The sequence below is a fragment of the Polypterus senegalus genome, chromosome 4 (genome assembly GCF_016835505.1).
Source record: "Polypterus senegalus isolate Bchr_013 chromosome 4, ASM1683550v1, whole genome shotgun sequence".
NCBI classification, from domain to species: Eukaryota; Metazoa; Chordata; class Cladistia; order Polypteriformes; family Polypteridae; genus Polypterus; species Polypterus senegalus.
Window position 1 is genome coordinate 29,071,273 of NC_053157.1, and position 23,329 is coordinate 29,094,601.

At 38.7% G+C, this 23,329-nt stretch overlaps 1 protein-coding gene across 2 annotated transcripts in view; it reads right to left on the bottom strand.

Moving 5' to 3' along the window:
• The window catches only part of myo5b (myosin VB), a 537,981-nt gene that overhangs the window by 107,713 nt on the left and 406,939 nt on the right, over positions 1-23,329 (bottom strand). For both annotated transcript variants that reach the window (XM_039750391.1, XM_039750392.1), the window contains exons 15-18: positions 22,090-22,236; positions 19,088-19,185; positions 10,113-10,199; positions 287-398 (exon numbers count right to left, since the gene is read on the bottom strand). In XM_039750391.1, coding sequence (XP_039606325.1) covers positions 287-398; positions 10,113-10,199; positions 19,088-19,185; positions 22,090-22,236 — 444 coding nt within the window. The remainder of the gene's footprint in view (positions 1-286; positions 399-10,112; positions 10,200-19,087; positions 19,186-22,089; positions 22,237-23,329) is intronic.

Sequence of the window (23,329 nt, forward strand, 5' to 3'; positions counted from 1 at the left end):
AAAATTTCACACCCCTTCATATGATATATCTTCTGAGAAACAACTCTCTTTTTTCTTATAAATTCAATAGTGGATTACTACAGCATGCTGCAGCTTACAATTTTGGACCTAGAAAATGGTCCAGAGGGTAGAATTTGACAATGGCTCTAAACCTAGTAAATTACAACTACACATATTATGACAAATACCTAGTAGAGGACTATACTCAGGGTACACACATACACACTCAGACTCAGACAAACACTCAATACAAACACACAGCATATGGGGGTTTAGGGGGAGTTACCTTAATCAGATTTTCCAGAAGGTTGCGACAGGCTGCTTTTTTGTCTGATAGAACGATGCTCTTCTTGCTCATCAACACCCGATACCTATTAAAGAAGTCAGGGTATGTCCACCTAAAATAAACAATGACTGAATTAGGATACTAGACATTTGTCACAGTACTATTAAGGGCACAGTTCTATTATTTAATAACATAACACTTCATAAATACAGGTGATACTTTGACTTGGTTGTAATCACATTGACTCCTAGCTCTTAAGACTCACATTTCATTACTGGGCTGGTGACCGACTGTGGAAAGCTTGTATGTTTTCCACATGTCTTCAATTGTATTCTTTGTATGTTCTTATTTCTATTCTGTTCTTTCTTCATCATGCACCCAAGACCTTCTGACATTTATCTAGTCACCTGGGGGCAAACTAGCCCAATTTGGCACTGACCCCAAGCCCGGATAAATAAAGAGGGTTAGTTTCAGAAAGGGCATCTGGCTGTAAAACTTTAACCAAAACCTGATTGATGCAATCAATCCAATCAGCTTCGGCAAATGCTCAGAATTCCATCAAGCCCAAGAATTTGATTAAGCCCAAGTTATACTCGGGGGTGGTATGTAATGATCCACTTCACAGTGTTAGGCCTGAATAATTCTCAGGATAGTATTCTCCTGCCATTTTGTAGATGAAATAACATCATGCTGCAAAAACTGTGAATATTTCTAGGTGTTCTGTAACCTAATGGTAATTCTATGGTAACTCATCAATATCTACATGTATGAGTGGGGCAGAGAAAACAACCAAAAACACAATGGCAAATGAAAAGTCAAAATGCCAGTTTTTAGGACAAAGTGAAACCAAACCACTGTTTGGATCGAGCGATGGTGATGATGATGTGAATTGGTTATCAGACATTCCCATGGAGAGTGAAACTGACATATGTTCTATAGATTCCGGCCTGCCAAGTTTCAGTGATGTTCGTTTTGACATCGGCTTCATACTACCGCTGACAATCCTGCACCTCCTCATTGCTCATTTACAGGTAACCCTTGTAGACCCTAAAGATGTCTGTTGATCATGATCATCTGGACTATTTATGTTTGGTGTAGACAGTAGTTGTTCAAATGAACCAATATGTTGAGCGTTGTCAGAAAAGTCACAGCAGCCCATTTGCTTGTCATAGTAGCTGGAAGCCTGATTCTGTAAATGACACTGCAGGCCATAGTGGGTAAAACAATCCAGAGATGGTACTGATACACAAACGGGTTGTTTCAGACACCCATTTTCAGCAAAGTTTTTTTTTTTTACTCATCGTGAGATATTTTATTATTAATGATGACTATGATAAAGCCAATCACCCAGTACCGAAACTGTACTGTACAAAGTGTGGTAAGTGTATCAGGTAATCATCAAACAAATGCAGAAGGTGTGCTCACAATTGTGACATAAGTAATGATGAAAGACTCAAAGGTTACATGGGAAGGATGCCATGAATATACAACTTTGTATCCAAACAAGCATGATTTAGTATCAAGTTCTACAAGTTGTGTGAAGCAAGCTCTGGATACATCTAGAGCTCAATAATTTATACTGGTAGAGGGACCAAGTGGGATAGCAACTACAGTTAATACGGTATCGCTACATCATCTGTGCTGTCACTGGCAGACCCAGTGCTTAACCAAGGCTACTACATAATGATTGACAATTTCTACATCTCTTCTGAACTGCACGAGATTTTACTTTAAAGGAAAGTTGATGAAAATGGCACTGTACAACTGAACCACCATGATATGCCAGGTGTGTGAAGGTTCACGACGGTGCAGTAGCTGTGTGGCATAAAGACAAAATGATTGCAATAAAGTGGAAGGACAAGAAAGATGTATGTCTCCTAAGAATTGTTCACAACGCTGCAACTGTCAATGATTGTGTTGGGGAAAATGTGGAAGTCAATAGGCCTTGTGCTGTATTCGACTACAGTAATGATCTAGAAAACTCATATCTCATCTTAGTTTAATTTCACTGTCATGTGCACGCAGTACTATTAAATTATTACCAACATGTCACTTTAGAATAACAACAGTGATACAATTACAACAAAGAAGAAACAAACACAAACTTGCATAAGGAAAAATTGGGAGTGGTTTCCCTTAGACTTTCTCGTATACTTTCTTGGAAAAGAAAACCTGCAGCTTAAAGGATGTTAAGTGCTTTTAGGACATTCTTAAATCTTATTGGGAAAGTAAAATGTTAAAAGTTCAATGCTTGCTTGCAAATTAAAAAATCAGGAGTGGTCTCCCTTGACTTTCTCATATACTCAGATATAGGATGGATATTTAAGGAGTAAACAGCAAGATAATTATTATATTTTTATATGACGTACATTAAAGAAACATCAACAACAAATTAAATCAAATCAGTAATAAATTGAACAATTATTATAAAAGTAAAGTTGAATAAATTGGACTCTGCAGCTGCATGAATAAAAGGTAAAGTACCACTTCAGGTTAATGGAAATAAGTACTCAAGACACACAGACATAATTCCAAAAATGGTATTTTCCGACTCAGGGAGGTCCAAAATGTCGAGATGCATCAAAGTCTTTACATTGAATTTTTGGAGGATTCCAATACTTTCCCTATACTTCATATACGACAAAGTAAAAATCACAGCATAGACTGTAACATATAATAACATGTACAATCTTCTTCTTTCGGCAGCTCCAGTTAGGGGTTGCCTCAGCGGATCATCTTCTTCCATATCTTTCTGTCCTCTGCATCTTGTTCTGTTACACCCATCATCTGCACGTCTATATGATATACATGTACAATACTCATCGTTATTATTATGACTGACTGTTCAGTAACCTTCCAGTGTATTCAGAAAATATTCACACCTCTTCCCTTTCTGCACTGTTCATTATGTTATAAATTTAATTTTAAATTGATATATTTTCTATTTTTGCTCATCAGTCAACATTCAATAGCCCATAATAACAAAGTGAAAAAATATTTTCACAAAAGCGTTCAAATCCCATTACTGACACTGTGTGACCACAAGCAAGTCATTGAGCTGCCTCTGCTCCAACTGGAAAACCAAAAGAAATATCAATTTAATCAATTGTACCATAAATGTTGTAAATCATCTTGGATAAATGCATCAGCCAAATAAGTAAATGTATGTATCTAAATGTTTGCAAATTTAAATAAAAGTCAAAAACTGAAATCTCTCATTCATATACGTATTCAGACTCTTGGCTGTGGCACTGTAGATTGTGCTCAGGTGCATCCTGTTTGCTTTAATTCTCCTTGAGAGGTGTTGAGAACTTGACTGGATTCCACTTGTGGCAAAATGAATTGAGTGGGCATCGTTTAGAAAGACACACACCTGTGTACAGAAGGTCCCCCAATGCACACTCAGTTCACTCAGTTCCTATGACTTGCATATTTATCGCTTCAGAATTAACATTTTTCCTCTCAAAAAAGCTTTTTTTATCCAAACGTCAATGTGATTTGCATAATTTAAACTTCATTTTCTTAATGGAGCAGCCACTGATATCTTCAGTAAGGAGAAAGGCTTGACCCTAAAAGCAATGCCAGTCTGCTGCCTGGCACACATTCTACTCACCCACATACACTTTGCCACTTTCACAGAGCCCTTTGTTTAATCTTGATTTGTGTTAAATGTACACATAGTCTGATTATATCACAGAAACAAGCTGATGGAGTGAAGCATCCTCATAACAAGTACATGAACAGTACGCAGTGTTTCAGATTTTAATTATATTGCTTCATTAAACGCATGTAGTTACTCAACTAAAATACTGTATTTGCTTCTAAAATGTAAAATGAAAATATTTTTAACAGAAAAATCCTAAATTTTGCATTACTTGTGCAAAGTAAATTCTTGACTGCTGCATGCTTAAATCCAGTACTACCTGTTGACTCCCATTATTATACAGGAGACCGCATTTAATCAGATTCGTGATAATTATGTTTTCTTGCTGTGTACTCAGCTGGAAATGTGTCTATGATTTACAATACTCTGTATGCAGCAAAAATATGAAAGTCCATATTTCTCAGAAAACTGCTTACCCTGGTTAAAAAAAAATAATAATGCTTAGATTTATTTTAAGTGAATGATAAGAAAAAACAGAGTGTGTGTGCATTAACCCTGTAGGGCTCTAGGAGTAAGGTCCTTTTGTTCGTAAAGGTAAAATTCCATTACAACGAACTCCCAGGGACCAACAAAAATATTTTATTGTAACGAAAATTTTGTTGTAATGAGATTCTGTATTTGTTGCTATAGTGCTTTCTTTAACTTGTGTCCAGGCATTTGCAATCATTTCAATAGCTTCTTTCGCGTTAATTTTAATCTCCTCCTGCCTACAAGTTATGCTGATGAGAATTTTTCTCAGCATTTCCTTGCGATAATACACTTTCAGGGTGCGAATGATGCCCAAATCCAAAGGCTGAAGCACTGCTGTGCAATTGGGTGGGAGGGGTGTGTGGGTGTGTGTCCTGTGGTGGGTTGGCACCCTGCCCAGGATTGGTTCCTGCCTTGTGCCCTGTGTTGGCTGGGATTGGCTCCAGCAGACCCCCGTGACCCTATGTTCGGATTCAGCGGGTTGGAAAATGGATGGAATTCAACATGAACATTATCTAAATGTGGAAACATGTTGTTGGCAGCACAGTTATTAATCAGGAGCCGAATCATCCTTTTCTTGATTTTGTGAGGTTTCTGAACTCTTTTAAAACCACTCCCCCCATTCCCCAACCAACAGGAACGACACACTGAAGTGCGCCCCGAAGCGCGATTGCAGCATCTGTGGAAGATTGTTTGTCTCTTGCTGGGGCAGGGCAATAGCAGGCTCACAGCGGTGCAGTGAAGCGCCACAGAAGCAAATCATAAAAGATCGGGGTCGCGCTATAGGTCCCTGTCTTGCACCCCAAAACACGAGGCTTAGTCTCAGTACTTTAGCAAAACCAGCTTTATTCAGCTTGAAACAGGAATGGCACAGTTATTTATTATAGCGTGATCTGCCACTCTGCTATACACAGACACAGCAGTCAGGCAGGGTCGTGGCCAGGTTAGTGGCCAAGTAATACTGTTATCTGAATTTACAATTTACGTGCTCCTAACCTTGCATCACCCATCGAGAACTTTTCTGTTTAACTTTGGCGGAGACACGCAGCATAGCTGTGAGCCTGCTATAGCCCTGTACAGATGCAGAGATCGTACTTCCGGACACTCTTCGGCGTGCTGTCTAGTTTTCTTGAATGAGTGCCGCATTAATAGGAATGTGCACTTCATTGTAATGAAAGTATCTGCTGAATGTACTTCGTAGTAACGAGATTTCTATAGACTCGTGTCATATGGGGAAGTTGTCGGGACCATAAAAATACTTCGTTGTAATGAAAATTTTGTAGTGAAGATATTTGTTGTAACAGAATTTTACCTGTACAGTGGTACCTTGAGATACGAGTGCACCAATGTACGAAGTTTTTTGAGATATGAGTCGTCGCTAGGTTGATTTTTTGCATTGAGTTACAAGCCAAAATTCGAAATACAAGCCATCAAAGAGCTTGTCGCTGCACATTCCAAGGAACTGATGACAGAGGAGTTGACGGAACTACAGACACAGCAACATATGGGGGTTCTACAGGAGAACGGTATTGCAGCAGAGCCAGAGGCGGTGGAAGTTATCTCTTCAAGTGAGATAAAGGAAGTGTTGGCAATGTGGGAAAAAGTTTTGGACTTTATTGAAAAGAAACACCCTGAAAAAGGTGCAACTGGTCGTGCAGCGGCGCTATTTAATGAGACTTGCCTAACTAATTTCAGAAACATTCTAAAGGGGAGGAAGGAACAAAGCTCCTTAGACAGGTTTCTATTGAAATGCCCTGCGAATGAAACTGAAGAAAAAAAACTAGCAAAGAAGTAAATTAAGTTAAGCAAAAGTGAAGTGAAAGAAAAAAACATTATAATATGCTAACTGGCTCCGCCAACATCTGTTTATTTCTTTAGATTCTCTTTTATGTATTAGGTTTTATTTTGTTTATATACAATATTTGTTCATTATAAATACATTTTTCTTATGTTGAAAACATTTAGCAAAAAATTGGGGTGGTTTTTTTGGGGGCTGGCATGAATTAATCTCATTTCAATTAATTTCAATGGGGAAAATTGATTTGAGATACAAGCATTTTGACTTACGAGCTCAGTCACAGAATGAATTAAGCTTGTATCTCAAGGTACCACTATATATCAAAATATGCAACTCCTGTAAATATGGCAAAGGTTTCAAAGTTAGACATGGCTGAAATGATTTGTAGTTATTAAATAATATTATAAATGTACACTGTTCTTTTCAACAGAGCATTAAACTTTCCTGTTAATGGCAGAAGGGGAAGGGTTTTTTAGATGATCTTAGTATTAGAAGGAAGAAGCTGACTTGTACAGTATATCTTTCAGATCGAAGACAAGCCAATGTTTTAAAACATTTGCAACTATGAAGAAAAGAAACACTTTCTTCAGTCTACTTGTTACGTAATGTTAAAACTTAACAAGTAACATGATAATTTTTCACAAATACACATTTGACAATTACAGGTCATGGGTTTATGATTTGCAGATCTGCCTGTTCTTGGGCTTGCCATCAATGACTAAATGCACAGCATTGTGTGAGTTTTGTGATCTATTGTGAAAAACCACAGGCAATGATGTAGCAGGCGGCGCTACTTAAATCAAGGGCTGAAGTGGCTGCAGGTTTTTATTCCAAACAGGTGGCTTAATTAGAAAACAATCGTTTCTAATAACAGATCTTAGAAAATAAACATGACTTGTTAGTGCTATATAACTCTGCAATGTTAGGTGTAGATGCCACATGGGCTGGATGGGCATCCCGGCCAGAAGAGGGGATGGTTCCTTACCCGGACGGGAGGACCAAAAGGGATGGACAGATAGCCCACTAAGAAAGAAAGACAAAGCCAGAAACTTTTTATTCCCCTAACACACAAGATGGCAGCAGTCTCGGATGTTGGTGACCCCTAGGAAACCAGCAAGGCATGCCAGGAGACATAGTTCGGCAAGGCAGATCTGCTGGAATCACTGGGGGCCACGAGAGGGTGTTGCAGGGAGACAAGCACCCTGTTTTGATGGACTTTTGTGTGACCCGGAAGTGCTTCCATCGGGCAATCATCCTGGCACCGGAAGTACTTCTGGGTCTGTCATAAAAGGGACCGCACTCCCTTATCCAGTCGAGTCGGAGCTGGGAGGTAGAGGAGGGCTAGAGTGGAGGAGGGCAGTGCAGTAGGAGGAAATATTTAAACGGACAGAAACTGATATTTTGTGCTTGTGGTGACATGTAAAAGAACATTTAGTAAATAAATTAACATTTTATTTGAACCCGGGACTGTGTGTGTGTGTGTCTTGAGTTCTCGTCCTGTGCCTACTTGTTCATGTTTCGTATGTGTTTGAAAATGACCTTGTCTGGGAAAAGCTCCCAACTTCTACAAATCTTCACTTACATCAGCCTCACAGAAGGAGGAACTTTACATAACTTTCAGGAGGCTGTTCACAGGAGATTTTGTTTCATAACTTTGGCACTATTATCTGCATCTGGAAAACTGCATCAGGTTAAACTTTGCAAAAAGGTTACAGTTCACTAAAGAACTGAGGAACTAAACAATTTGTCTGAGGACCGCCACACATTTTGTCTTGCCAGCTTCACACATCTGACTTGCTTGCACAACGATCATTCTGTCTCACCCCACTTGCAAATGTTTGCATCCTATTTAGTGCAATAAGCTTAGGATACTGAACAGTCATGGGCCCAAAACACATTAGTAGATTTCTGAATTCATGGGGGTCCTGTGATTCTAACCTCTGAGTATCACAAGGGATAACGGTTCTAATTTTTTTCTCTCTATACATTGATTAGTTGTTTTGTGCTTGGCAGTCTGTTCTAAGCTCTGATCTAAATAGAAATCTTGCAGAGTGGGGGTGTCAATGATTTATCTCAGGCTGACTCGGCCCCATTCCAGCTTATGCTTCCTCCTAGACGGAAGTGGTGCCATAAATGCTATTTATCCCTTCCACTCTAGCCTTTCTTCAAGGGGTAATGGGCTCATAGAATGTAAACTGACTCTGCATACCTGGCCTGCTTTTGGTCAACTCTTGTCACAGATGGCTCAACGGCAATTTACGAAAGGTCTTATCTGAGCTAACAGAGTCATAAATGTGCCAGTGTAACACCTGGTTATACAGCTTTCTTCCCTTTAAATACGAAATTATTAGACATTCTTTGACAGTATAAACATTTTAAAATATATTTTTAGACATTAATAAAAAAAAAAAAGATCACCCCATATGCTAGACATTATCTCTATTACTGACTTCATACAGAATTGTAATTTTTACCAGTTCTAAATCAATTTTTTTTTAAATAATATAACAATTTAATAATGTGTTATTAAAAAGATACATAAGTCACCCTGTTTTTTCTTTCATTGTATTTTATCTTTCAGTCTCTACAGTAATTCTGTTCAGCTTCAAGAATGAATGAATTTTTGTGCTTTAATATTTTAAACAGCGCACTTTAATAAATGCTTTTTCAAATGTATTCAGTAATGTATAAAATATCAGATAAGTATTATGAATAGATACTATATATACTCACAGATAAGTTCTCCCGTGATAAGTTGGGACTCGCTTTTACAGTATAATTTCTGGTATTTTATAATGTCGGCCGTATAATTCGAAGGCATAAAACTCACACTATTGGTACAAGAGATTATGATATGCTAACGCCCACCTGAGAGAGTAACCATGGAGCACACTGTCTTTTTTTCTATGTGGGTGCGGCAATGCGCTGTATCAGCGGGTGCTCCTAACCTCTCTCTCTCTCTCTATTGTGCCTATGTGACCACATGGTAATACCCAAACTATTCCGAAGCGACGTTTGCACTGATTTGTGTTTTTTCTATCTCACACCCTCATACACATCCCTTATCTGCTTTTAAATTAAATGTTGTTGAAGTGGCGAAAGAAATTGGTAACTGTGCTGCTGCAACAAAATTCGAAGATAAATAAAAAATTAACAGTCACATTTTTGAACAGGTGTATAAGTCGGGGTCTGATTTTATGATTGATTTTTCAGGTTTCAAGACCCGACTTATATGTGAGTATATACGGTACTTATATTGCATAATAGTAAGAATTGCTCACAGATTAATGTGACAGAACATTTTTGCACACACTAACCTTATTTTTAGGGGTAACAGAGACTGAAGCCCCATTCACAACTGATTCCTGCCTTTCACCTGATGCTCTTGGGTAGGCCTTAACCCAACCTAACACAGAATTGGTTTAAATGCTATGTGGCAAAATGAAAGATTAAAATTATGATTCCTATATTAACTGTATGACATGTTTTAATAGGTCCAGAGTTCTGTACCACTACAGAACCAATACCCGAAATTTGTTACCATTAAAAAATGGCCAAAAAATAAGATTAAAGTGAAGGCATTGATCAATGTTTATTAAAGTATACTGACACATATGGGGAACACAACCAACTGTAAATGGATTCATGATTTACTAAAGGGATTCTGTACATTGAAAATGCTCCCTTCACTACAGAGGATGCTAAAGTGAAGCACTTCCATTTAAGTGCACATTCCACCTATCTTGTTCAGAAATGCTTGAATGCTTATTATTATATATGTTAAAGACTGACAAAACATAGATTTATTTGCTTTTCTTACAGAAAGACAGAACATTGAGCAATTGTTTGATTTAATTTGCTGCAATCCACTCTTTTCAAGCTATGAATTGACATACCTAGAAGGATATCCAGCAGCGCTGATACGAATCGTTTCCAACACTCCACAAGCTCTTAACTGCTGAACTGCTCTGCTGGGGTCAAATCTGCAAATTGAAAATTGATATTAAAACATACAAATTAGTAACCCTTTATTGTTTTATTCTTGCATTTCACTAACTTTCAAAACAGATTTGTAACTAAAGAACACCAGTATACATCTCTCCCTCTTAAAATTGTGTGTGTATGTGTTTTTTTATTTTTGTAAATCAAATGAATGGCCCTTTTATCCTCATGTTGTGGTTCACATTTCCCCTTTAAAGAATGCATCATATTTTTCCTTTTAAATTCATAATATACACATTTTCACGCCTTGCTTCAATTTCCTCATGTTCAGGAAAAACAAGGGGAACTGCAAAAGAACTGTCTGACAAATTCAAGTGCCTCTGAATATTCTGCTCACTTTTCAATAAAAAATCAGGACATGTTCCAGCAGGGAGAATGGAAGCCTAGAGGGTGTAGTAAGATCAGACAAGGCTGACTATAGACCTCTTCTAGTTACACTCGCTTAAAGGGTATAAAAGAAGGACATCTTATATTACATCTTGCCAGAAGAAGGGGCCGGAGTTGCCTCGAAAGCCTACGTATTGTAATCTTTTTAGTCAGCCAATGAAAGGTGTCATTTTGCTTGAGTTCTCACTACAAAGAAGGACAAACAGAGAAGGACAGAAGCTTGTCATCTTCAGAGGAGGAACTCTGCCTGACTGGCTGTGCCGGGCATCCCAGAAAGGATATCAAACTGCTGAAGCACAGGAGGAAGGGTAAGTGAAAGAAACTGAAGTGTATGGAGGAACTGCTGGACAGGAAGCCAGATCACATTTCACCATTAAGGTAACTCCTTCATTTTATATTTCTGGGTTATAATGTGGGAAGAAATTGATTCCTGCTGTTATCCGAACTCTAGACTTAACCCTAACCTAACCTTTCAAATAAAACAAGTTCTGTTTTCTTTTCAGGAATGGACTGAAAATGAACATCCCAGTACATGCCATAGGAGTGAAAACAGATCAGTTCAGCATAATTCAGAGAGGTTAAAGGGACGAATGAGCAACTGCATCTTTAAGTAATATGCCCCATAGGTGGTAACAAAAGGAGGAGAAAAATGAGGGGAATATAATTTTCTATTTTCTTTGGACAAAGAACTCTGCTTGAAATGCAGCTTCAAGTATCAAACTGATTTGTGGCCATGTTTGCTTTCTTACAAAGGATTAATAAATACTGCCACCGCAGTTGGTTAGCTGGGCATCATTATTAGTCATATATAAATATATATGCCATATTCTGTAATGAGTAGGAGAAAGAGAAGAAACACCAAGAGACAACACAAAATGAGCAATGTGATCCCTGAGACAAATGGGTATAGTTATTGTTTAACAAAGAACAGCCATATCACTTCACTCCAGCTCACCTAAGCAAAACGTCCCACTGTTACGAGCCATGTGGAATTCTTCCATCACGACAAGCAGCTTTCAAGGTTTATAGCTACAGTATATTGTAGACAGTGTGCACCAAGACACTGGTGCAAGTTCTGATTAACTACACCCCATCCCCTCTTCACGTACATGGTAGTGATTGAGGCTCTCGCTCTGTATAACATGTGCAGATTTGTTGACAATATTTTGCAAAGCCTTCACTAGTACGTGCATTCTTAAGGTCCCTGCTTTCTCAACCCCTCAGGGGAACACAACTTCTCATCACACAGTACAACAGTACTATGGTTCCTCCACAGGGATCCTCCTTGTTAGTGCTAATCTACAAAATTCACTGAAGTGCATTTCACAGCTTATATGCCAATTACTTTTTTCATAGAATATTTCTGTGGAAATTCACCTTGCGGTCAGCTTAGATAAACATTAATTTTCCGGGTGCCCCAAGATGTGTTGCAAGGCCAGTGTGCCATCAACAAAAACAACAATGTATTTCTTGAATAGCCCAAAATCACACAAGGAATGCCTCAATAGGCTTTAACAGTCCCTGTTTTTGACAGCCCCCCAGCCTTGACTCTCTAAGAAGACAAGAACAAAACTACCAAAATAGGAGAAAAATGGAAGAAATGGGAAGGACATTTCAGAGAGAGATCCTCTTCCAGGCAAGTTGGGTGTGCAATGCATTTAATGGATCACAGAGCTAGATGGCCAGTCTCTCATGGCCACCTCAGAAATACAATACACTATGTTCTCACACAGCACTCCTGACTAGGAACTGATTAATATAAGATTGTAGCCAGTCTGCTACGAAACATGCATGATCGCATGATCTGATCTGTACTCCAGCCTGCATGTGTTAAAAAAAAAAATAATAATATTGTAGTATTTTCATCTGAGGGATACACTAGCTGACCACAATGACAATATTACAAGTACTGCCACTGAATATACTATATAACACTGACCTCTGTGCTTGCTGGAAATACAGTACTGCAAGGCTATATTGCATACATTATTAGCCATGTGCTATAGCTATCATCCAAAACAAAGATCAAAAACAAAAAAAGATATGCAGCTGCACCCGGTGCTGTGACTTCGACCAATGGAACAACCAGTTCCACATCACCACTAGCAGGTGTCCCAAGACTGAAACCACTTCAGTACAATGATTAAATATATATACATACTTTACTTATTAGTAGCTTTTGGACATTTTTTACTCTGTTTGTGGTTATCATTTTGTCTCCATTTTTTTTTCCTGTTTGAGGCACAATAGTGCACTGCTGCCTCACTGATCACATCACATTATTAGCCACAATAATTGGTCCAGCAAAGTTGGTAGATGCTTCCCTAGCCATCTGGAACAATTAAAATACCATTATGATCCACTCAAAAGTAGCTCTGTTCCTCCCTCTACATTGACTTCAATGCATTTTGTGGAGTTTCTAGAAGTTCCCAAACATATGCACAATTTTGCAGAATTCATAGTGAAGTGAACTACCTTATGCAAGCTGTCCTTACTCTTCTCCTGCCCCCAGAAATGCCATTGAGCCTGGAAACTGCAGTGCTGCTATTTAAAGCAGCCATGCTATGGGGAGCCCAGCTTCTGGACAGTGCTCTCTAAAAGGCTGAATAACAGCTGGGATCATTCTAGAAGTTCTTCTGTCTATCAGGCAACTTGTTTTAAGACCTTAAATCCTCAGCAGTGATGTGTGCAAGTAGCTGATCCAGCCCGGTCAATAAGTGCCCTTGTCTGTTGGCTGCTAAAATTTAAATGTATATCTACTGTATTTTTATTTATATCTACTATAACACACACATATTTTTTATATATATATATATATATATATATAGATATATATATATATATATATAGTCACAGATGAGCGGGGACACTGCCCAAGTGCCTAGACAGTCCCCAAGTTGGACAATACTTCTCCTCGGCCACGAGAGGGCAGCCGCCCGGGTCTATTTGGGGGCCACAAGGACGGAGCTGGGATGTCCGTGAGAGGACGTGGCCACCGCCAGGGGGCGCCCGAACAGTTGGAGAATCCTGGATGGCAGCACTTCCGCCACACCAGGAAGTGCTGCCGGAAGTAATTCCAAGAAGACCCAGAGTGCTTCCAGGTGCTTTCCTGACACTTCTGCCACACCAGGAAGTGACATCAGGGGGAGCACCTGGGACTCATCCGGGTCATAATAAAAGGGGCCACCTCCTTCCAGCAGACGAGCCAGAGTTGGGAGGAAGGAGACGAAGCTTGTGAGGAGGAGAGAGGAGGTCAAAAGAGAGCGAGAGAGAGAAAGAAAGAAAGAAAGAAAGAAAGAAAGAAAGAAAGAAAGAAGACGACAACAACGACAAAGGAAAAGAGAGTTGGTGCTGGTAGACATTGTGGTGCTTAAAAACTCAATAAAGGAGTGTGTTTTGGACATCCTGGTGTCGGTCTGTCTGTGTCTGGGGGTATGCTTTCCACAATATATTATATATATATATATATATATATATATATACATACTGTATATATATATATATATATATATATATATATATATATATATATATATATATATATACTGTATATATATATATACAGTATATATATATATATATATATATATATATATACACATATATATATGCTATTAACAAGCACTGAGTGTATGGCTAAGATTAAGGTATCTTTATAATGGAAGAAAAAAAATGCATATGTTAATCCATAAGGTCAAAGCATTGCTTATATAAAGTAACACCTAATTGCACCTTGCTGATAGTTTTGCTGCTCACCACAATATTCTGCTGAGTGCTGCATACTTATAAAACCTTTTTCCTCTTGATTAGAAAGCCTGAAGCATCAGTTTTGGCTAATTATGCTGCTTCATCTCAGAAGTCATGCTCCAGTGAATTGACTGCGCCTCACATGAGGGGCTGCGTCTTGCAGAAGAGTGGATGCCTTCAGAGTAGCTGAGTGCACCATCACACAAAATCAACCCCATGAATTCATGATTACAAATGGTCCGCTTATTTAGCAGCACACAGGGCTCGTTTTCACCCTGGGGTTTAGTTATGAAGCATCAAAACAAAACAGAGCAACAAAGCATTTACTTTAATTAAAATAAAATAAAATAAAAATAATTTTTGACACCTTAAAATTTTTGTTTGCCAAACTAAATGCATTCTTCAGCAAACAAGAAACACCAATATAGGTATCACTCATAACTTTTTTGACGTACCATTCATAGAGGACGTGACCATGGTCATTGTTCTAGTACAATACAATACAATACAATACAGTTTATTTTTGTATAGCCCAAAATCACACAGGAAGTGCCGCAACGGGCTTTAACAGGCCCTGCCTCTTGACAGCCCCCCAGCCTTGACCCTCTGAGGAGACAAGGAAAAACACCCAAAAAACCTTGTAGGGAAAAATGGAAGAAACCTGTAAATGACAGTACAACATTACTGTAATAAATACACAGCATATAGAAAGTATTCACCACCTTGGAAGTTTTCACATTTCATATTTATTATACAACATTGAAGTACATTGATTTAATAAGGCCTTTTTGACACTGATCAACAGAAAAAAAGACTTTAATGTCAAAGTGAAAGCAAATCTCTGCAAAGTGGTCTAAACTAATAGGAAACCTAAATCACCAATGATGCAGACCATTGGGTCTTAAATGTGGGTATCAATACCCAATGGTGGTATGGGAACTGATCTCTCAACGATTAAAAAAAAAGTTGTTACATTAAAATTTACATTAACAATAGAAGCTCCACACACTTTTTCACTACTAAAACTGCCAAGGCTATGCCAACTGGCTTGAGTCCTTTTTTTTGTCCTAAGTAATATCCCATCAGCTCCACATGCTCATCTGTGCTGCTCAACACTCATGCTGAGTGAATGTAATAAAACACAATACTTTCTTGTCACACAATAGACATTCTTTGCTTATTCTGTAAGTTCACTTTAAATGTTAGCACATGCTTTAAAAAAAATGTGGGATGTGCTGCCAAAACCTGCTTCAGTATTTATTAGTGAAAAGCAAAATAATGGAATTGAAAATAACAAATAACTACAAATAACTGGATAACTAACATGAGGAAATAACATAACTTTATTTTTTTCCACAATGGGTATTTTTTATATCATTTGCCTTTATGCAGCATTGGTCACCACGGCATGTATTATATCATAATCTTTTTTATCTTAATTCTCCATGAAACCATTAAATTATATTTTTTTCTCGGTCATCACTGCAAAAAACATGGAGGGAAGTAACATATAACAAATATTTCACTTTTGGGTGGAGTAGTCCTCAAAATTCTATCCTAAAGTTTCCATACAAAATATTATAATGGAAGGTACTGTGATCATCTTCAAACATTGAAAGTGTTCTTTGGCATTATACGAAGAGCAATTTATCTTCCCATAATGCTGAGAATACTGTGTGTCCTGTCAATTGAAAAGGGAGCTCAGACAAAGTTAACATTCAATACCTAGTGAAAGGCAGCATTCCATTAGCTTAGTCTGCAGGTTATTTAGTTAAGAGTATAAAAATATTTTCAAATTTTAGACACCATGTGAATATATTAAGTTTTGAATGTTTTATATTTTAGACAATCCACATTAAAAAAGGACAAATGTCTATGTGTGTCTGTGTATCTGTGTGCATCTGGTTGCTAGGGTTAGGAAGAAAAAAATGAAAAATAAGGCAAAACATGAAGAAGAATGGTCCAAAAAAAACAAAAATTATATTAAAAATACCAAATGAGTGTAAAAAAACCCCTGGTATTATTCACCTATTCAGCTATCTGATGTTATCTATATACAGTATATAATTTACTAAGGCAAGACACCCATGGAAAGGCAAGACACCAATGGAAAACACGCCGGAAGGGGCGTGGATTCACTAAGCCGCCGACAAGTAAGACACCTATGGCGCATGCAGGGAGGAGCCATGCCTACCAACTCCAAGACCATTGGATACGACGACAACTCGCAGAGCCACGCCCACCAATTCGGACACGACGACACCGAAAGAACGGCATCATTTATATTCGTCTGTCGTAGAGGCCTCATGTACCTTCGAGCCACCTTAACTGTTCATAGAGGCATGTTTCTCACGGAGGTGAGTCGCTATATGCAGCGTGTAAAACGGTTTGCGAGGGGTATCCCATGGGATCCTTAAAGCAATCCTTTACAACTGAGGTTAAAACACAATGAAGTAAGCAGTCTTTAAAAACCAAGTTTTCGGTTACGGTGCACCATAGCAAACTGTTTTACACGCTACATACAGCAATTCGCTTCCACGACAAACATGCGTCTTCTGCACTCACAGACAATTATATGTTGCTCTCTCCAGAGTTTCATCTTTTCATTCACTTTCTGTTGTATCCTCAAACCCTCCCTTTTTAGACAACTGTGTCTTTCCAGAAGTGTTCAACCATCAATAAATAATTATGCGGTGTTTGTTATGCCCCGGGTTGACTATTGTGTTGTATTTTGCTCTCTCCAGAGTTCCATCTTTTCATTCACTTACTGTTGTTTTCTCACACCAACCCGTTTTAGACAACCGTGTCTGTCCAGAAGTGTTTAGCATTCAATAAATAATTATGCATGAGATTGAGCGTGTGTCTACCCAGCCCAGAGAGGCGTGGGTAAGCCGTTGAACACCATTCGGGCTGCAAACCGTGGAATTCCCACTAAGTGCGACTCATATGCTCCCACTGGTTACATCCCTACCCTTTGTACACACCCCCCTCCCACCTCGCTACTACCATGGTCGGGTGTCTTGGTGGATTATGTATAGAAAAGCAGCCAAAACCGCACAGAGCAATGAAACATCTACGTGAGTCACAGGTGCATCTGGACTGTGTTAAGACAACGACTCAAGTGACGAGGTGGAGGTGGGTATATGAGCAGGCAGTGCATACTGAACGAGAAATCAGCAGACTAGCATGACAGAGGGAGCTGAATAGACGTCCTTCTCCTCTCCTCCCGTTCCAAACTCCGCGACTGAGCGCCGTGCACCCCCATCTCTCCGTCTGGCAGGAGAAGGCGCGATGGCGGTCTGCCAGTTTTCAGTCACGGACGATTGTGTGTTGGTGCGTTCCATGCATTGTTACAATGTTGCTTTTCTTGCTGATTTATTACATTACCGATTTTTCAAATGTTAATTTTCTCCCTATGCTTAAAAATCATTAAAAAACCAGCCTGATTATGCAGCGTATGGTACGCCGCGTGTTGGCTAGTATGCTATAAACAGCAGTTTGGTAGAGATATTCTTGCACCCAGATAAATGAGGTTTACAGCTGTAATGCTAATGACTCACAACTTCACATGGTGGGCAATGGATGAGTGAAAATAACGATATACCAAAGCACATGTCACAAATCAAAACCCTGGTCCAACTTAGGTTAGAGTCGCTAAATTAGGCCAATACTGTAGCAACGACTGCAGTATTTTCCGAACAAAATACTTTAATGTAAGACTGGCAAAAACAGACAACTCTATCCAAAGACGAAAAGGCAGCTAAGTGAGAAAAGAAATCATGAGATCTACGTTGATTACTTAGATTTCAATCCATCTTAGTCAGGTAGCAGAGCTAGTATGTGAATAAAATGTAAAAAACAAAAATATGCAAATGGAAGCTAAAGTTCTCTAGGCATGAACGTCATAAAAATTCACTCTGTATGCCATTGAGTGATTATTCAAATGGGACAGGGCCACATCTCAGGCAGCAGGTTCAGTATCAGTAGCTTGGCTGCTTAACTGTGAACACTGCAGATGCACTTGTTACCTCAGGGAACAGCAGCACATGAGGATTGTATTTGAGGAATTGCCACTTAATCTTGGTTCGCAATGGCATTTCTCAATATTAGAATTAAATGACCTTCAAGTCTCATCCATCAAACATTTGGCCACAATCAATGACTGATAATCAGAAATTTATTAGAAGATGAATGGCAAGAAAGGAAAGAATGAGAGCCTAAGGTGACTATCGCTGGACAACAGCTAACAATACCAAAAACATCAATGAAAAAATTTCACATTACTTGTGTTGTATAATTGACATGTCTAGTTATTCAGTCATTTGTTGACAATGGACAAAATGCATGTACTTTGAATAAAACAAACAGGAAGCCACCTTCCCATGGGGTTGCGGTTTTGAATTGAGGACATGATTCTTAACCAGTTAATGAAGACAAGATTTTTTCAGGGATGTGTTTTGCTATTGTTTGCTGTAGTTCAGAGTTCGTCACAACTGAGTCCTGTTCTTTCTGAAACTTTGTTATGCTCACTCTCCACAAAAATATAAGATTAAAAACTTTTCTCAGCCATCACTACAAACTACATGGAGTAAGAAATGTATTAAAAAACTAACATGTTTGGGTGGAGTATTCCTTTACGCCACAATGCTTATAAAACAGGCAGTTAGGTACTAAAAGCATATATTCTACATATTGCATATAAATATTTATATATAATGTTTTTTATTGTACTTACGAGAACGGCAGCTTTTCATCATTAGGCTTGATGCATCGAACATAGTGTGGTGTTGTAGCATTCAGTGTTTCCATTAGTAATTGTAGGGAATTTCGAAACTGATGAAACAAAAAAAAAATAATAATTCAAAGTAAATTTGAAATAAACATAAAAAAATAATTTTCAACAGCATAACACACAAAATTAATACTTTTCACACAGGGTTGCTCCTGTAATCAATAGACCATTAATGTGTAGTATGTTTATATTCTAAAATATCCTACTAATAATATACTAATAAGCAGGATTAAGTAGACTCAAGAATGTGTATTTGTAGATTTGGCTCCATCATTCTAACCCTCACTTCTACACTCGCTTAATTCATTTCAATTCAGAGTTGCATGTTTGGTCGGTGGGCTGGCGGCCTGCCTGGGGTTTGTTTCCTGCCTTGTGACCTGTGTTGGCTGGGATTGACTCCAACAGACCCCCGTGACCCTGTAGTTAGGATATAGCGGGTTGGATAATGGATGGATGTTTGGTGGAGTAGCCAGTCTTGGCAGTATCAACCTCGGAGGCTGTCCTGGGCTTGTAACAATACATTTTGGACAGATCAGCTTATTCAGTTCATATTAGAGCTACATTTCATGGTTTCTAACAGGTATAGAATATTAACGACTAGAGAGATCTCTAAATTTATATTTCTCAAGTAACTGTTTTTCCTACTACTTTTGCTAAACTGAAAAGTAAAACTGAGCACAAAATTTCAGAAAACTCTAAGTGAACCAGAATTCTTTTTCTAGAAGAATCTCCTGTCCTTGTGCCCATTTCTCTTTTCCCAAAAGAAATGTGTGTAAGTTTTGAGTATTTCCAGCACAGACTTTGTTGTTGGTGTGGTGCAATGTTAACAGCTGATTCCTCGCAGTTCCTGGGTAAAAAAACCAGCATGGAAATGGAATGTATGCAGTTTGCACATTATTCCAATGCTGGGAAATTTTCCCTAGTGTGTGAAGTAAATTGCTGATTTCAAAGTACCCTGTGTGTGTCAGCATGCATTTCATGGACTGGAACCCGGCTCAGAGTTGGTTCCAGCCTTGCATTGATGCTTCTTAGGCTGTAAGCCCCCATGATCAACCCTGAACTGGCACAATGAGCAATCGCTGGAGTCTGATTTACCACATTAAAGTAGAAACATTTTATTTGCCATATATTTCCTAAATCCAGACTTGAACAGTATGAAGCTAATTTCAGTCCTAAGGCTAACAGTGAAACCTGACCTTCCATAACTTAAAAGTGAAAGCACTGTTATAATGGCTGTTCCTTTCCTGAGGTAGAGTACTCCATCTCCCACTTCCAATTTTTACTTCTGTAATTTAGAGAAAAACAGCCAACTGTTCTCATGCTCGGATTATTTGACAAATACTAAAGATTTATGTCATGCCTGGCTAGGTGACATGCATTTTGAGAGACGACCAACATCAGAAGTGAGAAATCGTTAGTACTATGGCAACACTGACTATATTATCTGGGCTCTTGAATAAAGTTGCATGCCATCTCTTTCAAAACAAGTGGGATTGGTGTGCTCTTGAAGGGGCAGTGCTATAGTGCCTTGCAAGACTTCACACCATTTGCTACAGCCTCATTAGCATGCTGGCATCAACACTCATCTGTTTTTATTACAAGGTGACTTCCAACATTTCAGATACAATTTGTTCATTTCTTTTATTTTTCCAATTGGAGCACGGTGCAAGTTGATCTCCATTTTTTAATGCATTCTTTATACTGTACTAAATAATTTTAGAAGAAAAAAAATGTCTCTGTAGGTTTCTACGTTTAATATTACAAGAGCAACATACTGAAGAGATCCTTGGGTTAAAAACAGCCCATCTACTTAGTTCTGACAGTGGACAACAATCCATCATAGAACATACAGTAACCCCACAAATGCCAACCTTTGCTCATACCAGGACCAATTTAATACATCTGATTGACCTAACATGAGATATTGGGTTATGAGAGAGGAAAATTGGCGTACATAAAGAAAAACATGTGGACGTGGAGAGAGCATATGAACTCCATGCAGACAGCCATCAAATTGAATCACCAGGGGTTCTGAGGCAGCAGCACTTAGCACTGTGATACAGTAGGTTTGAATGAACTTATTTTGTAGTCACTCAAGATCTTGTGTTGATAATTTTCTTCCATGACAGTGACTTGCACCACTTGCCTGTCTGAAATTATGGATCTTTCCCTGAGGCCATGTCACCTGATGACAAACACTTTCTCCAAATGATTTAAATCAGCATATTATACCAGCGACTCAACTAATGTAATCAGATGACTGCGCTTGACAGAAGAAAAGGCGCAGAGTGGTGACTGGGTATCAAGTTAACAGTTCACTTTCTGCGTTCTTGTGTACTCTACATTATAGAATTGTCATTTACTCATAAATAACTTTTCACATCAACCATTGTGATTTCCAGAAGGACTTCAACACAGCTAATTGATGGTCATTAACATCCTAAAGGTCAATCTTACAGATTAGTGATATTTTTATGTTCTGCTTAACTTTGTTAGACAGTTATCTATGTCTACCAGTGGTTTATTTTTGAATTAGAAATCATATACTGTATTCATCCATCTCTTTTTAAACCCACTTAATTGATTGCAGTATCATTGTGGGGGGAAGCCTATACTTGCAGAAAAAAGCTGCCGGCTAGGACAAGGCAGCAGTCCATACCAGAACACAGACATGAACACATTCACACTCACTCATACAGGTCAAATTAAAATCACCATTTAACCAAAGAAAAGAAGCCCACATGGTTTGGGAAGAATGTGAAAACTCTGGCGGGGCAGAAATCAGAAATCGGGACTTTACAGCTATGAGGCAGAAATCCTAACCAGCACTTGTTGCCCCAAGTAAATAAATATGTGCAATTTAAATGCAACCAAAAATAGAAATAACTGTCTTTTTAATTTTTTTTTAAATGCATGCAATATCAGAGAGGAACACTTCCACTCACTTGATGACCCACAGTCTTCTTATGTTCGCGGTTAGGGATTTGCGGAGATGGTCTGGCAGAACGGATATTAATCCTTAAAGTCTTCACAGAAGGCGTAGTGGGGCCTGCCTCCTTATTATCATGAAAGAGATCAGCTACCAGTTGGTACTAAAAAAGAAAAATAGCAACTTTGGTTAAGATTTAGATATCTGATTTATTAATATATATTATCTGTATATGGAGAAAAGTTGGGTATGATCATGGAGTTGCATAAAGATACCTGAGTAAATTAAGGCATTAAGCAAAAGCAAAATGCTTTTTCTAATTGCAAATGAAGACAATTTTTATCTTCTGTGCCTACAGTTAATTCAGAAAATCACCAGCAATTGCTTCTCAATCCCTCCTACAGTAAATTTCAGTGTGAATTTAGTGAATTTATCCCTCCAGATTATTGAAGGCATGTTCTGTTGCTCAGCAAAGGAAAAGCTTTGAATTACTTCCCATTCGCCTTCTTAAATGCTGTTAGCTTCATACCAATTTATTTGTTTGACATTCCAGAGAAGAGGAAGGATTACTTATGCAGCTGTTGTGTCCTTGGGCAAGACACTTAACCTACCTTGCCTGCTGGTGGTGGTCGGAAGGATTGGTGGCGCCAGTGTTCGGCAGCCTCGCCTCTGTCAGTGCGCCCCAGGGCAGCTGTGGCTACATAGTAGCTTATCATCACCAGCGTATGAATGTGTGTGTGAATGGGTGAATGACTGTTGTGTTGTAAAGCGCCTAGGGGGGTTCTTGAACTCTAGTTAGGCGCTATATCAAATACAGGCCATTTACCATTTAATAAACTTTACACAAAAGAAGTGAAACACTACCCTCCAGTATTTCATTATTATGTACAACTTGTTAGAATTTTCTTAGTGGTCCAGATCAGCATCTTAAAATCATAATTTTAGGAATTGGGGAAGCCAACTGGGCATGTCAGGAAATATAGTTTGGCAGGGCAGCCCTGCTGGGGTCACTGGGTGCTGCAGGGAGACAAGTTCCCTACTGTGATAGACTTCCATGTGACCTGGAAGTAGTTCGATCGGGTCTGTAATAAAAGGGACTGCACTCCCTTATCCAGGCGAGTTGGAGCTAGGAGGTAGAGATGCAACACTTGACTTGAGGAGGGCAGTGCCGTGGTGAGAGAATTATTGTGAGGAAAGAAAAACCTGTGTGTTGTGCTTATTGTAACATATTTGAGGTATTCTGGTTAATAAAGCAA